The sequence below is a fragment of the Miniopterus natalensis genome, chromosome 20, assembly GCF_054644295.1.
Source record: "Miniopterus natalensis isolate mMinNat1 chromosome 20, mMinNat1.hap1, whole genome shotgun sequence".
Taxonomy (NCBI): Eukaryota; Metazoa; Chordata; class Mammalia; order Chiroptera; family Miniopteridae; genus Miniopterus; species Miniopterus natalensis.
The window spans coordinates 11,136,883-11,151,417 of NC_142100.1; the positions used below are offsets into that span (position 1 = coordinate 11,136,883).

The following is a 14,535-nucleotide window of genomic DNA, read 5'->3' on the forward strand; positions in this document are numbered from 1 at the left end:
GTTTTGTTTAAATTTATAAATGATAAATGTAAGATTATGTTTAATAAGTAATTTAACATGATAATACATTCTCTATCTTTGTATCACACTCCAGTCACTTGTCAATTGGTAAGATCAGAAATCAGGCAGCCAGAGAAATGTGATAATTGTGAGAGAGCGGGAGATGCAAGGTGAGGAGGGTTGACGGCGACTGGCGGATGTGCATGAAGCAGAGGCCTGAAACACAGGGGAACCGAGAGTGTTTGGTGTCCCTGGGAAGGAGCCAGTGGCCGGGAGAAAAGTGATGAGGGGAACGTGGAGGAGGAAGCAGGGCCCTGAAAGCTATTCAGGAGCACGTGTGGAGGGAGAAAGGACCAGAGACGCCGGGGACAGGGGAGGGTGAGTGGACATCACCACCGACAAAGGAGTCAGCAGTCAGTGAGACGTCCAACGCAGTGATTTTCCTCGATATTGGTTGCAGAAATCTTGACCTTCACAGCAAAAGCTTGAAACCCTCAGGTTCCCACGAATCAGCTTCCAAGCCTTACACTCACTGGAGCAGTCCAGCTCTGTGTGGTTGTAGCGCCACTGAACTGGGAGAGAAGGAATTCATATTCAGTGCCAGAGGACAATACAAGAAGCTCAAAGTGGGGCCTTCCCCAACCATAGTGGTCTCCAGGCTACAGACACATCCACCTCTCAGCAAGGGCGTCCTCAGTCTGGAGAGCCCCTGCCCAGTGTCTGAAGTTAGAGGTCTGCTCAAGACAGAGCCTGGCTGAACAGCATTACCTGCCACGTCGAAAAACGAGATATCCCTGGTTCTACATCCAGGGCCTTCCTCAACAGTGCAGTTGCCATTGCCTTTCAGGCATATGCCCTTCTTAAAAATCTTGCAGACCATACACAGTGTGGCTGGAGCTACGGAGAAACAGACATGAAAGCTGAGCCTGGGGTTGAATGTGCTGGGACCAAGGTGGGCTAGGACACATGAGGACCCGAGGAGTCTAGGGACAAAGCATGACTCCAAATACTTCTCCCACACATAATTTGGGGCGAAAATATCCCCACTAGATTACTTCCATTAGGTATTTAAGAAATGGGGCCTTTGATTTGGGAATCTCAAAATCCATTAAGGATAAATAACTTTGTGTACACTATATGAGTGAGTTGTGTAGTATGTGGATTATATCTCATTAAAGCTGTTCTTAAAAAAAATCTTTGAACAAGGATATGAGAAGTTACTGTGAGGTGAGGTGGGAGATAATGGGAGGTGAGATATAAGGGAAAAAGATATGGGTTCTAACCAGGCAAGTGAAATTTCCAACGTTGAACCTAAACAACACTAAGAGATTATCTCCTTAAGTTTTGTTCCCTAGGATCCTAGCTGAACCATCCCTAGTACCAGCTCTGGGCTCACATGCTCATAAAATCTAGAAGAGGTTCACTAAATAAATCATCTCCCCTTAGCTGTGGAGCCACGTGCAGAATACAATGAGAGTATCTATGTATAGCCACTCTGGGTCAGGATCTCTGGGGAAATGAATGGGGCATTAGTGATACTGTTCTAATTAGCTAATTATTAATAAGAGGAAAGCCAGACATTATAGGCATGTCATTTGGGCAGCTTTACCAGAAAGCTGCAATTCTGCACTCCCCAGGGAACCACCAGTCTATTCCCTGCAAAACACTGGGGGAAAGGATCCAACAAAGAAAAGACAGATGCATGCCTAGTAAAGTTGGGATGACATAGGGAAGGCTACTTGCCTGTCAGTCACACCTGGGGACAGAGATGGTTGGCCAGAATGGGCATGGCCACTGCAAGCACACGAAAATTTGGGAATACATAATCTCCTAAACAAAGGAGATTCTCAATCCTGTTGCTCCTGGGTCACTCTCTTGGCTTTCTTACATTCGCCCGTATGGCCCATGGCCATGTGGACCCCACATGCAACGGACTAATGGACTGGAGCTAGCTGATGCTGTATTGGACTGTGCCAACACGGAAAACAAACTCTGGGCACTGGCTCTGATTTTAGCTCTTCTGAAGCCCCAGCTACACTTCTATGACTAGACTGAGGGAAATGGGATTTTGAAAACTCAGGAATTTACTTCCACACAAATTAAAATCACTCATCCTCCCGTGTCTCAGAAAATTCTTTTTTCTTGGGATATCACAAGAAATCCACCCGTACTAGCAACCAGAGGAAAGAAGGCCCTCTCCCCTTCATTAACATAAGGACTACCCAGCTTGAAGTTGAGGAAGCAGAGTTTTAGTCTCCAAAGATTTCCCAGCATAGCACCAAAGTCATCAAACGCACACACAGATCTAAGCAAAAAGAGGGTTGTAAAAATATTGGTTCAAAATAAGTTTTCCAATTGCTTCTTCCAGCTAGAGCACTACCTCCAGGCTGCTGCTTTATAGAAAATCTTGAGCAACCATTGGCTCTGCCTCTGAGGACCATTCCAGGCAGTCCCAAAGCCCTAAATAGAGAAGGGCCCCCCAGGACCAATCTGTCCCAAGGAAGTGACTGACCCCACTCTGAGACCTTGGGAAGGGACGTGAATCCTTTCCCTAGTAGTAGGTAGAGTGGACAACAGAGAGAGCCCTCAATCCCTTGCTGGTCAGATCAGCCCAGAACAAACTCCTTCACCTCATTCCCTCCTAGCTGGTCAGATCATCACCCCGGGATGCTCTCCCTGCCTCCATGTCTTCACCCCTGCCCAGCCAGCCCAGGGCCTCACCCACTCCTTGGAAGGACATGAAAGAGAAGACTCCCAGCAGCAGCAGCAGGAGCACAAGCTTGTCCATCTCCATCTGGGATAGCAGGGAGATGCAGGGGGGGGAGCAGGGGAGCAGAGTGGCCAGGAAGGGCTGGATAGGCTCCCTGAGTGTACAGCAGGGAGAGGGCTAGAGATCTGGGCTGAGCTGCTCCTGGGCTGTGGGCGGAAGCTTCCTCTGGCACACTCGCCAGGGGGTGTTTTATTGCTACCCAGGCCCAGGAAATGTTCCCACAGAGCCAACCCACCTGGATACTTCTGAGGATGGAGGGTGTTCTAGGTGCCCCCTCCTGTTCCCTTGAGGCTGCCTCCTCATGAGTAGAGACATGACGCTTGACCAGGTCAGCTGGACCCCTCAACAGTCTGACCCTTTACTCTCTGGACATCCCACCGCCCCAGGCCCAAGAGCAGGGACTCTAATGTGGACAGGGCTATGCTAAAATACCCACATCTTCTGGGTCCAGTGCCTCCTATGACCACCTCCCCCCAGTCCTACAGCCCATGCCTGTTTACAACCTGGGCATGAGCCTAAATGACCCTTTAACTCAGCTCTCCATAACTAATTGTCTCTGTCTTTCAACTGCAAATTCCTGGGAGAAGACTCCCTCTCAGCTCATCTTTTCCGAGCCAGGCCACAAACATTACAGCGGCTGAGCTGGCTGATTCTTTTGCTCATTCAAGGGCACTGGGCACTGGATCACTGGCTTATTTAGAATGAAAGAGATCGGCAGAGGAGAGAGGCAGGGCCTGGGACTCCTCTGGATGTCTTAGCTCCAGAACTCTTCGGAGTTCCACAGTAAATTCTCCATCACTGTATGTTTTGGGACGTGGTGTACTCAGATACAGGTCTGGCTTTGAAGTGCCAGGCTGCTGGACACAGGAAGAGGTTTCCAAAGTAGAACCCAGGGAAGCCAGCCTGAGTGGGACTGGGATATAATCCTGAAAAGCCAACCTTGAGAAAAGGAGGGAAAAGCTGGAGCATTAGGTTTAAGGAGAGAACATTCAGGCTTTAAGGTCCTGTCTCTCAATACTGTGACTCCAGGGGAGGAGGGAGGCAGGGATGTCCCAGGAAGGTGTGATCATTGCAAAGTGGGGTGCTGCTAAACTGTAAACAACTGGCAGGTGATATAGACGACAGCGCCTCTTCCTTTCCACTAATTTCCACGGCTTCTAGCAGCAAAAATCTGACTCAATGTGATCTCATAGCTGTTTCTCCAAACGTACTCCACACGAAAGAAACTACTGATAGCATGTTTTTTCGTGCTTTTCTTTCCTCCAAATGAGCCCAGCTTCTGACCTTGAAATCCTAATTTTCTTCTCCAAGTCAAGCCAAGGAGGGTAGGCCTCCTCTGCAGCTTCTGTCCTTGGGTGATCCTGCTTTCTCCAACTGACCCAGAATCTTCAGCCAGCCCACTCTAGGGGCTCTCTATCGATTTCCATCCGTGAGGCAGAGAGAAGCCCGGCAAAGGCAATTCATTCATTCCTTCATTCGGGACAAATTTATTATGTGCCTATTTTGTCGCAAACATGCTGCTAGGTACTGGGGATACAACAGTGACTCAGACAGGGACCCTGCTTTCAAGGAGCTTAGAGTCTAATGGAGGAAATGAACATTGAACAAATAATTATAAAGTGATGAGTAATATCTACTCTAGATCCAGCGCACAGTGGTAAGAGAGGCAGGTACAGAAGACGTAGATGAAGGCTGGGGGCTCTACCACCCAATCCGCCAAAAGTTCCAGCTTTATACCAGCGGGGATGCCTCACTGCATCCGACCCCTCAGCTTGGCTACCCCCCGGAAAGAAGTTACAGCTCAAGGCACAGCTTCCAACTATCCCTTGCTGATCCCTTTTCTGTGCCCAAAGCATGTAAATTCTCTTCAGTTACCCATTTGAGTTTGCCATCTGCTCCCTGCCAAAACCATATAGACCTTTATGAAGAGACTATTTAGTGAAGCGAGCAGGGCTAAGGGGAAGGAAGGAAGGGAGGGAGGGAGGGAGGGAGGAAGGAAGGGGGGAGGAGGGGAGGGGAAGGAGGGGAGGGGGGAAGGGAGGGGGAGGAGGGGAGGGGGGAGGAGGGGAGGGGGGAGGAGGAAGGGTATCCAGGCTTTGGCACAGCAGGAAACTATCATCATCCTTAGGTCTAAGGGGACAGGCGAAGAAAAATATATTATCATAGCCTGGATGAGAGCTGGAGCCATGAAGGAAAGGACACTAGGCAGAAGCTCCATCATGGAAAGACCCAGCCAGTGTCAGACTGTGACAGGAATAGTAACAAGTACTTCAATCTCAATCTCAATCTCTCTCTCTCTCTCTCTCTTTCCCTCTCTTTCCCCCCTCTCCCTCTCCCTGTGTGTGTGTCTATTTCCTCACTCCAATCTTCCATTGGCTAGACCCAATCTGAATCCAAACCCAACCAGCACTCATGGAATCAGGTCAATAGAGGTCAGCCTTCTGGGGTACAGGGCCAAAAAAGGGCCGATTTAGAGAGCCAAACAGAAAATAACAAGACAGCCACTTGACACTTCACTGTCAAGAACACTTTAAGAAGAAAGAATATAGCCCAGTCTGCATGGCTCAACAGTGGAGCATGAACCTATGACCCAGGAGATCGTGGTTCAATTCCCAGTCAGGGCACATGCCAGGGTTTCAGGCTCGATTCCCAGTAGGGGGCGCACAGGAGGCGGCCAATTGATGACTCCCATCACTGATGTTTCTATCTCTCCCTTCCTCTCTCTGAAATCAATAGATATATTTTTTAAAAAAGGACATAGCTTTTATAATTTATTACAAAGACTATCTGTTATTTTGATAATAAGACTTTTTTAAAATAGAGCAGAGAACCCCAACACACCACCTTGCAGGTGGCAAACACATAGCCTGCACTGGTGCAGTTTGGTGGGTTGTTGTAGGGCCAACCTGAGAACCTCAGAGCACAGACCATTATTAGCAAACATGGGTTGATTCTGAGGTTCTAGAATTCCCAGAAGCAGTGACTCAGCACTGGGAGCTTCTGCTCACAGTTTCTCTTCACAGATCTTGGGTGCCCTACACCAGGGTTCCCTCTTTCCCAAAATCCAGATGAAGTTTCTCTTACTAATGAGTCTTTATCTGCTTGGACCTGCCAGAGGTGAGTTTTCTACCTTAGCTCTGGGTAGATCTGCAAGAGGCCTCTTGAAGGTGTTTCAGGCCTTGAAGAAGAAAGACTGGTATCTTAGTTACCAAAGTCAATCTGACTCAAAATCAGAAACAGCTAAACAAGCTCAACTCTGAGCACCCCTGAGACAGCTGATTCCTTCTGATTATGGGTTTACCGTCAGTGGAGCCCACTGGCTTGGCACAGTCCTGTTCCTACTTCTTTCAGCCGCTCAATGCTTGTACCTGATGCTCTGTGAGATGAGAAGATAGGTCTAGGGGTTCTGTGGAAGTCCAGCGAAGGCTTGTTCCAGTGAACTGAGCGCAAGAGATCCTTGTGTAGTGAACGTGGCAAGGAAAGATATAAGGAGACAGGAATGCAATGCGCCCAGAAGGCCATCTCAGAACACGGCAGGGCTGCGGGCCAGAGATTTACATGTAACCCTATCATGGCTTCCAGTTGTCTGTGTTTCTTCTTTCAGGACCCACATGGTGAGATGTGTTCCCTCCTTCCTACAGCAGAAGAGAGGCCATGAGCGCTAAGCTGTTGGTTAAATGCCAGTGTCTCCTATAATGTCAGTTCTCAGACATTTTGTTTTTGGCTTTCTTAGATTTTCAAAGGTTGACTCAGAAATGCAGATACATAGCTACCAGGTGGTAGTATGTACCAGCCACACGGCGAAGCAGTGACTCATAAACTATAAGGGTGACTAAGAAATCGGTGTATTTTTTCAAGCTTCCTTTCTATAGCAGAAATATCTCTTTATTAAAGCTTCTGTTAACTTTTGAAGGCCCAGTCAAGCAACTTTTTAAAAATAAAAACCTCCTAAAAGCCTTGCTAAATCTTACCTTTCCTCCTTTATACACATATTATGATCTTAGTTTTTCAGAAAGTCATTGATTTTGACTGCAAATCACCCAGAATGAACATACATATAGATAGACAGATAGATAGATAGATGATAGATGATAGATGATAGATAGATGATAGATAGATAGATAGATAGATAGATAGATAGATAGATAGATAGATAGATAGATAATAGATATAGATAGATGACAGAGATGATAGATGATAGATTAGATAGATAGATAGATAGATAGATAGATAGATAGATAGATAGATAGATAGATAGATAGATAGATAATAGATATAGATAGATAGACAGAGATGATAGATAGATAGATAGATAGATAGATAGATAGATAGATAGATAGATAGATAGATAGATGATAGATAGATAGATAATAGATATAGATAGATGACAGAGATAGATAGATAGATAGATAGATAGATAGATAGATAGATAGATAGATAGATAGATAGATAGATAATAGATATAGATAGATGACAGAGATGATGATGATAGATAGATAGATAGATAGATAGATAGATAGATAGATAGATAGAGATAGATAGATAGATAGATGATAGATGATAGATAGATAGATGATAGATAGATAGATAGATGATAGATATAGATAGATGATAGATAGATAGATAGATAGATAGATAGATAGATAGATAGATAGATAGATAGATAGATAGATAGATGGATGATAGCTATAGATAGATGGATGATAGATGATAGATAGATAAATAGATAGATGATGATAGATAGATGATAGATAGATAGATAGATAGATAGATAGATAGATAGATAGATAGATAGATAGATAGATAGATGATGATAGATAGATGATAGATAGATAGATAGATAGATAGATAGATAGATAGATAGATAGATAGATAGATAGATAGATAGATAGATAGATAGATAGATGATGATAGATAGATGATAGATAGATAGATAGATAGATAGATAGATAGATAGATAGATAGATAGATAGATAGATAGATAGATAGATAGATAGATGATAGATAACCTCAGAACTCTTACAGAGCTAGAGGACTTTGGGGCCTCAGGCCACCTCATTCTCAAAGATCTTGTAATTCCTCTCAGCCTCTGGCTAGGATTAATAACTCAGTTATTGTAGTTTACTCGCCTCCTCTAGGTTACTCAGTCAAATCAAAGAGTAATAATCACATTCTATTTGGTGCTATTTCTAATAAAATGAAAGTCATAATTAAGGAATATCTATCTCTCTTCAGTCACTGATGAAATGGATTATAGTCGGAAGAGACTGGCCAAAAGAGAATGACCAGCTAAGAGTTTTGTAACTCCCAGTGTAGGGGGAGAAGAGAAAACTAAAATTAACTGAGCACTTTAGCAATGAACTAGGCACTTCACAATTTATCTTATTGACTACTTATGACAACTCCATGAAGTGGGTATAAATGTTATATCACAAGGAATCTCAGTTCAGAGATATATAAACAAATCATATTTTTATCTTAAGATTGATAGCAACTTTTCTTTGAGCCTCCAATCCACATAGATTGGGGATTGAGTGTGGGAAAGAAGTTGAAATTGCCAAACAAAGGCGTCTTTTAACTCCTTCTGATAATTTTTGTGTTCATTAGATATTTATCATTTCTTTGTGTGTTTCTTTAATAAATTTATTGGGGTTACATTGGTTAATAGGATCAATAGGTTTCAAGTGTGCATTTCTATAATACGAGATGTGTATATTATACTGTGTGCCCACCACCCAAAGTCAAATCATCTTCCATCACCATCTATTAGACCCCCTTCATCGCCACCCCCACCCCCTTCCCTCTGGCAGCCACCACACTGCTGTTTGTGTCCACGAGTTTCAGTTTTATATCCCACATCTGAGTGAAATCATATGGTTCTTTCATAAGCTTTTTTCCATCTGACTTATTTCACTTAGCATATTCTCAAGGTCCACCCATGTTGTCGCAAGTGGCAGTATTTCGTCTTTTCTTATTGCTGAGTAGTAGTTCACTGTGTGTAACTAGCTGACTTCCTCCAACATCTGTAATCTCTCCAGCGGCTGATATAGGCCACAGGAAGCCTAGGAATCCCACGTCATTAGCCTTCCTCCACAGGAAAGTAGTCTTTACCGCGGACATGCTTTCTCTACCTTCACCACCTCTTTTCTGTTCCTTCTCCATCCCAGGAGCACCAGGTCAGCCCCGTGAGCCCTCTGGCTCTACGGGTCATCAAGCTTCAGTTCAGCAACCTTCAGGTGAGCACTTGTCACCTGTAACCCCTTCAGGCCGTGAGGCTTTATTCCAGACTTCTTCAGGCAAGGTTTTAAGCAAGTTCGCTTCTAGCGAGCACACTTTACTTGGACGCGCTTTGGGTGAGCACAGTTCAGGTAAGTGAGCTTCATGTGAGCCCGGTTTGGGTGAACATGGGCTGCGAGTGAGCATCCTGCAGGTGAACACACTTCTGGTGAACAACCTTTAGGTGATCAGGTTACGAGCGAACAGGCTGCGGGCGAACAGGCTACGGGCGAGCAGGCTGCGGGCGAGCAGGCTGCGGGTGAACAGTTCCCAGGCAGTCCGGCGGCCAGCACAACTTCAGGTGAGCCACACTGGAGGGGTGCCGGTCCTTGACTTCAGCTGGGGAGTAGGCAACACATCGAGAGGCCCAAGAGTATAGAAGAAAGAATAGCACACAAACATTTCACAAACAGCTCTCCCAAAGACCCTCCTCATAGGCTAAATAAATAGGAGGGTCCTCTTTTAAGAAAATAACACAAATGTAAGACGCCAGCAGTCCCTCCAACCTCACTTTACATATGAAATTACGAATACAAATGCTCGCATCTCCCATGGGAGGGGCTCCTGAAAGACTAATCTTCAGGAGCTTCGTGCTAAATCCGCCTCTTAACAAACTATGTTAGAATGTTTTGCAAACCCTGTAAAGACATAGCTAGCTCCAGAGCTGGTGTCTCTTTGTTCTTTGTTTGAACATGAAAAATAAAGCATGAAGACATTCTGTTAGATCCAGAAGTAAGTTCCCAGGACAACGGAAATTCTTTGGCTCTTGCTGAAAAAGGGGCTGTTCAAGGAAAGAAAACTAGACCCAAGGTTTGATGCCTCATTATCACCAGACATAAATACTTCCTATTTCACCCCACTGCATAAGTAGTAGTATCCCAAATTTTCAGATAAGAGACTAACATCACATGGCTAAAAAATAGCAAGCCTTGTTTTCTAACTTAGGTCTGACTCCAAAGCCCTATTTTTTTCACTTCTTATGCATCCGTAGCCAGGGAATTGGCAGTGGAGATAGTAACAGGGGCAAGATGGAAGCTTTTCAAAGAGAACGCCCTTTGTGACAAACGAACCTTCTCATAAAGGTCAATTAGAAAATGGAGGATGACACAGACTCTTTACAAGGTTAGCACAATTAGAGCATTCTAACATAGCTTATTCGTCAAATTTTGCTCCAAGTGTTTGTGCTTGTGGGAAAGTGGGAGCAAGGAGAGTACAATAGGGAGTCAGTTATGTAATAAGTTATTCTTTGCTCCTACTGTTAGACATGGCCGCCCTTAAGGCCATCGAATTAGAAATGTCCAGGAAGTCAATGGGGATATGAATTGGAGTAAAAGTCAACATCAGAAAGATAAATTTGGGATTCATCAGCAATGAACATCATAGATGAAGCAAAGAATGAGAATTTCTTCTGGTGCAGAGACGAGAATATGCTCTATCAGATACAGGGCCCTCAGATCCCCAGAAATGAAATGTGTTGTATCCAAGCTACCTGCTTCCCTTCATCCATCCCCAGATGTGTGACTCAAGCCTACAAACCTGGTACACGAGAGAATTTCATCAGGCTTAACTTAAATTTTCAGGCCCGTCCATAGACTGCCACACATGCTCTTTTATGAACGATGAAAAAAAATGTCTTCGTGGAGAGGGAGTTTGCACCATTCAGAAGTCCCAGCAGTGCATGTTAAAGAAGATCTTTGAAGGTATGTGGCACTTCATGAGGCAATCTTTGCCAGAGAACACATCAACCAAGTTGACTACTCATGGGGAGTAGTTGGGCAAGGGAAGGGGACAGGGGCCTGAGGAGGGGATCAAGCTGTGGTTCCCAGAAACTTGGGAAATTCAGTAAAACTTTATCCTTTCAAGAATTAAGAGTAGAATTTCAGCTACTGATAGAGAGATAGAGACCCTTCCCAGCACGCCTATGACATCTTAAAAGGAGGCGGGGAGACTGGCTATCTCTTCTTATTTTAAAGAAATATGAGTTGCCCCTTGAGCCGTTGACTGTAAGCTCAGGGTTGTGTCTACCTTGTTCAGGGCTATATATTCCTAGCACTTAACACAATGTCCAGCACATGGTAGGCATTTAGTAAATACTGACTAAATGAATAAACAATTGTCTACCAGTCTGTGCCCACAGGTTTCCAGAACTGTCTGAGAATGTACCCACACCTTTCTATCCTTCCACTCTCTCCTAATCCCCAAAATAAGGGATCTTGGTTACTTCCATCCCATAAACCACATTGCCTGACTTCCCTTGTAGTTTCTCTCATCCCTCAATAGAAGGAGTGGGCAACTGATGAAGGGAAGGGCCTAGAAGAGGCAGATAGAAAGGGAGGTCCCACTCATGCCCGCACGAGGACATAGGAGACCATGGGATGAAGGCCTAGGTTGGAGGAGGAAACCTCCTGCTCACTACAGTCTGTCTCCACTACTTTCAGGTGGAAAACTTCAATACATCGTTCAGGGATGTGAGAACATGTGCCCGTCTATGAGCCTCTTCTCTCATGGAACCAGGATGCAACTTCTGTGCTGTAAGAATGAACCTTTCTGCAATAAGATCTAGGAGCCTGTCCTCTTCTTTGCTCCTGGCTCTGACTCAGGCAGCAAAAGTCCTCCATCAACCTACCTCCGGGTTCAATTTATATTTAGTTTCTTCTCCAGTCAACAGCTAGTCACACGTGCCTCTTCCTGAGTGTCAGACTGGATGCTCAGGATCTTTCCTCTTCTACCCATGCCACTACCCATTCTTCTCTGTCCTCTGCTTTCCCTGTTCCCCAAACCCATCTCTCAACATTCTTTTGTTTTTCAATAAATTCCGCATGGTTAAAGACTATAGGCTCCAGACTGACTTCTTTTCCTGACAGTCAGCTGCAGGGTGAGCCGAAGTGTCCATCACTCCACACACTGAAATGGATGCATTTTTAAACCGTTTCATAGTTCCATATTGGTCAAAGTGAAGGGATCCCCCAGGGCAGAGACCACAAAGAGGAATATAAAGTAGGTATTAAGCTTTTTTAACAAGCTTAAACAGAGGGAGGGGCCTTCTCTGACTCCCTCCCTTTCCATCCTTATAGAAACCCCATCCCCTTCTAGTTATCATGGTGTCCAAAACTCACCCATTCTTTGGTTCTTGACAGTTTTTAGTCTTCAAGAGTCTACTCTTAACATAATTATAATAAAATGACTCCTTTTATCTATTGCTATATAAATATATAACAGGTCAGAAGCTTACATCTTTATTTCATACACAATGTTACTGGATCATTTCAGCATAGAAGGGCAAGCAGAAATACTATAATAGTCCCTCTCACCTTGTGTTAGTGTTATATTCTTCAAGGTGTTTTTACCTCTGTTTCTGCTATAAAGTTACAGAGAGAGAGAACTATGATCCAAGGGATGTGTGCAACCCACAAAAGCTGGAAAAGGCAAGGGAATGCCTCCAGAAAGGACCACAGGGTGGCTAATACTTTTATCTCAACCCACTGAGTTATGTGTCAGACTTCTGACTTATAAAAGTGTAAGATAATAATTCTGTGTTGTTTTAAGCCAGTGCATGGTAATTTGTTACAGCAGCAATAAACAACAAATACAAACAACTAGAGAGAAAATTAGCAAAGATATAGAACTCAAAATACCATAAACCAAAAGGATCGATTCAACATTTATATACCCTACCCAACAGTCTATACATTCTTTTCAAGTGCCCATGGAAAATACAAAAAATCAGACCATGTAATGGGCCATAGAACATACTTAAACAATACAAGAACTGAAATCATATAGATGACTTCACCAAACACAAGGGAATCTAACTAGAAATCAGTAACAGAGAGATAGCAGGAAATTATCAAAATACATGGAAATTAAGGAACATATTTCTAAATTCACAGATCAAAGAGGTGGTATCAAAGGAAGCAAAAAAAATACACACTTTTGAAAAGGAAAATACAACATAACATTTGTGGGACACAGCTAATGCAGTGCTGAGGGGAAAATTTATAGCAATAAACGCACACTTTAGAAAATTAAAAAAAGGCTCAAATCAATTATTTAAGTTCCCATCCTCAAGAACCTAGAAAATGAAAAAGCAAAATAAACCCAAAGTAAGCAGAAGAAAGTAATGAAGGTAAAAGCAGAAATCAGTAAAACTGAAAACAGAAAAATCAATAAAAGAAAGAGCTGGTTCTTTGAAAAGATCCATTAAAATTGGCAAACCTCTGTCAGAACTGACAGATAAAAAATAAAGATACAAATTACCAGTATCTAAATAAAATGGGATATCACTAAAGACCCTGAAGACATGAAAAAAATACTAAGGGAATACTATAAACAACTCTGCACACATAAATGTGACAACTTAGTTAAATAAACCAATTCCTTGAAAAAAACAAACTACCACAATTTGCTTATTATGCAATGGGTAATTTAAATAGCTTTATAATTATTAAGGATACTGAATTTAGAACCTAAAAACTCCCCCAAAAGAAATCTCCAGGCTGTGATGTTGTCGCTTGAGAATTCTATCAAATGTTTAAAGGAAAATTAACACCAATTCTACACAATCTCTTCCAGAAAACACAGTGGAGAGAACACTTGCCAACTTATTTTAAGAAACGAATGTTACCCTGATACCAAAACCAGACAAAGACAGTACACACACCAAAAAGGAAAAAAAAAAACCCCAAAAGACTATAGACCAATATATCTCGTGAATATAGATTTTAAAAATCCTGAATAAATATTACCAAATAGAATTCAGTAATATGTAGAAAGAATTAAACACCATGACCATGAGGTTTATTCCGTGGGTGCAAAGCTGGCTCAATATTTGAAAATCAGTGTAATCCATAGTAGCAGGCTAAAGAAGAAAAGTAACATCATCATATCAATTCATACGGAAAAACACATTTACCAACGTTCAACCATCACTCATGTTAAACTCTCAGAAAAACAGAAACAGAGGAGAGTTTCCTCAACTTAAAAAACAAACAAAAACGCTACAGATAACATTTTCCTCAATGCTCAAAGACTGATTTCTCTCTAAGACTGTGGACAATCTTACTTAACATAGTACTTGAAGTTCCAGTCAGTGCAGTAAGGGGAGGAAAGGAAGCACGAGGCATAAAGATCAGAAAAGAAGAAATAAAGCTCTTCCTACTTGCAGATGACATGATGTTCCAAATAGAAAATCTGAAGAAATCTGCAAAAACACTCCTAGAACTAATTAGTGAGTTCAGCAAGGGGGGGGAGGGAAGAAATTCACAAAGAACTTATATGCATATATGCATAACCCATAGACAGACAATAGTGCGGCAAAGGCTGGGGAGGGGGCAGAAGTGAGGGGGAGGGGGTCAATGGGGGGGGGCATCTGTAATACGTTCAACAATAAGGATAATTTTAAATTAAAGTACTAAAAGCAATTGTACTTTACATATACTGTATACTAGCACTGAACACTTAGAACACCCAAACTAAAAATACAGTATCAT

At 43.1% G+C, this 14,535-nt stretch overlaps 2 protein-coding genes across 2 annotated transcripts; one reads left to right on the forward strand and one right to left on the reverse strand.

Moving 5' to 3' along the window:
* Nucleotides 1-414: 414 nt before the first annotated feature.
* LOC148090783 (prostate and testis expressed protein 14-like) lies at nt 415-2,794 on the reverse strand. The gene is made up of 3 exons (XM_087828768.1): nt 2,722-2,794; nt 769-897; nt 415-572 (listed from the first exon to the last, which is right to left on the reverse strand). Exons 1-3 carry the CDS (start codon nt 2,792-2,794, stop codon nt 415-417), a joined length of 360 nt encoding a protein of 119 aa, XP_087684894.1.
* Nucleotides 2,795-8,888: 6,094 nt separating this feature from the next.
* On the forward strand, nt 8,889-11,609 carry ACRV1 (acrosomal vesicle protein 1). Its single transcript, XM_087828769.1, is given in 5 exon segments — nt 8,889-8,946; nt 9,037-9,176; nt 9,179-9,347; nt 10,627-10,746; nt 11,485-11,609. Coding segments are annotated over 5 exon segments (612 nt in total).
* Nucleotides 11,610-14,535: the final 2,926 nt, after the last annotated feature.

Excerpts from the sequence above, each read along its gene's own strand:
- LOC148090783 (XM_087828768.1), bottom strand. The coding sequence starts at position 2,794 with ATGGAGATGGACAAGCTTGTGCTCCTGCTGCTGCTGCTGGGAGTCTTC. Across the intron at positions 898-2,721 it reads CATGTCCTTCCAAGGAGTGG|CTCCAGCCACACTGTGTATG; the intron begins GTGAGGCCCTGG and ends GTTTCTCCGTAG. Across the intron at positions 573-768 it reads CTCGTTTTTCGACGTGGCAG|TTCAGTGGCGCTACAACCAC; the intron begins GTAATGCTGTTC and ends CTTCTCTCCCAG.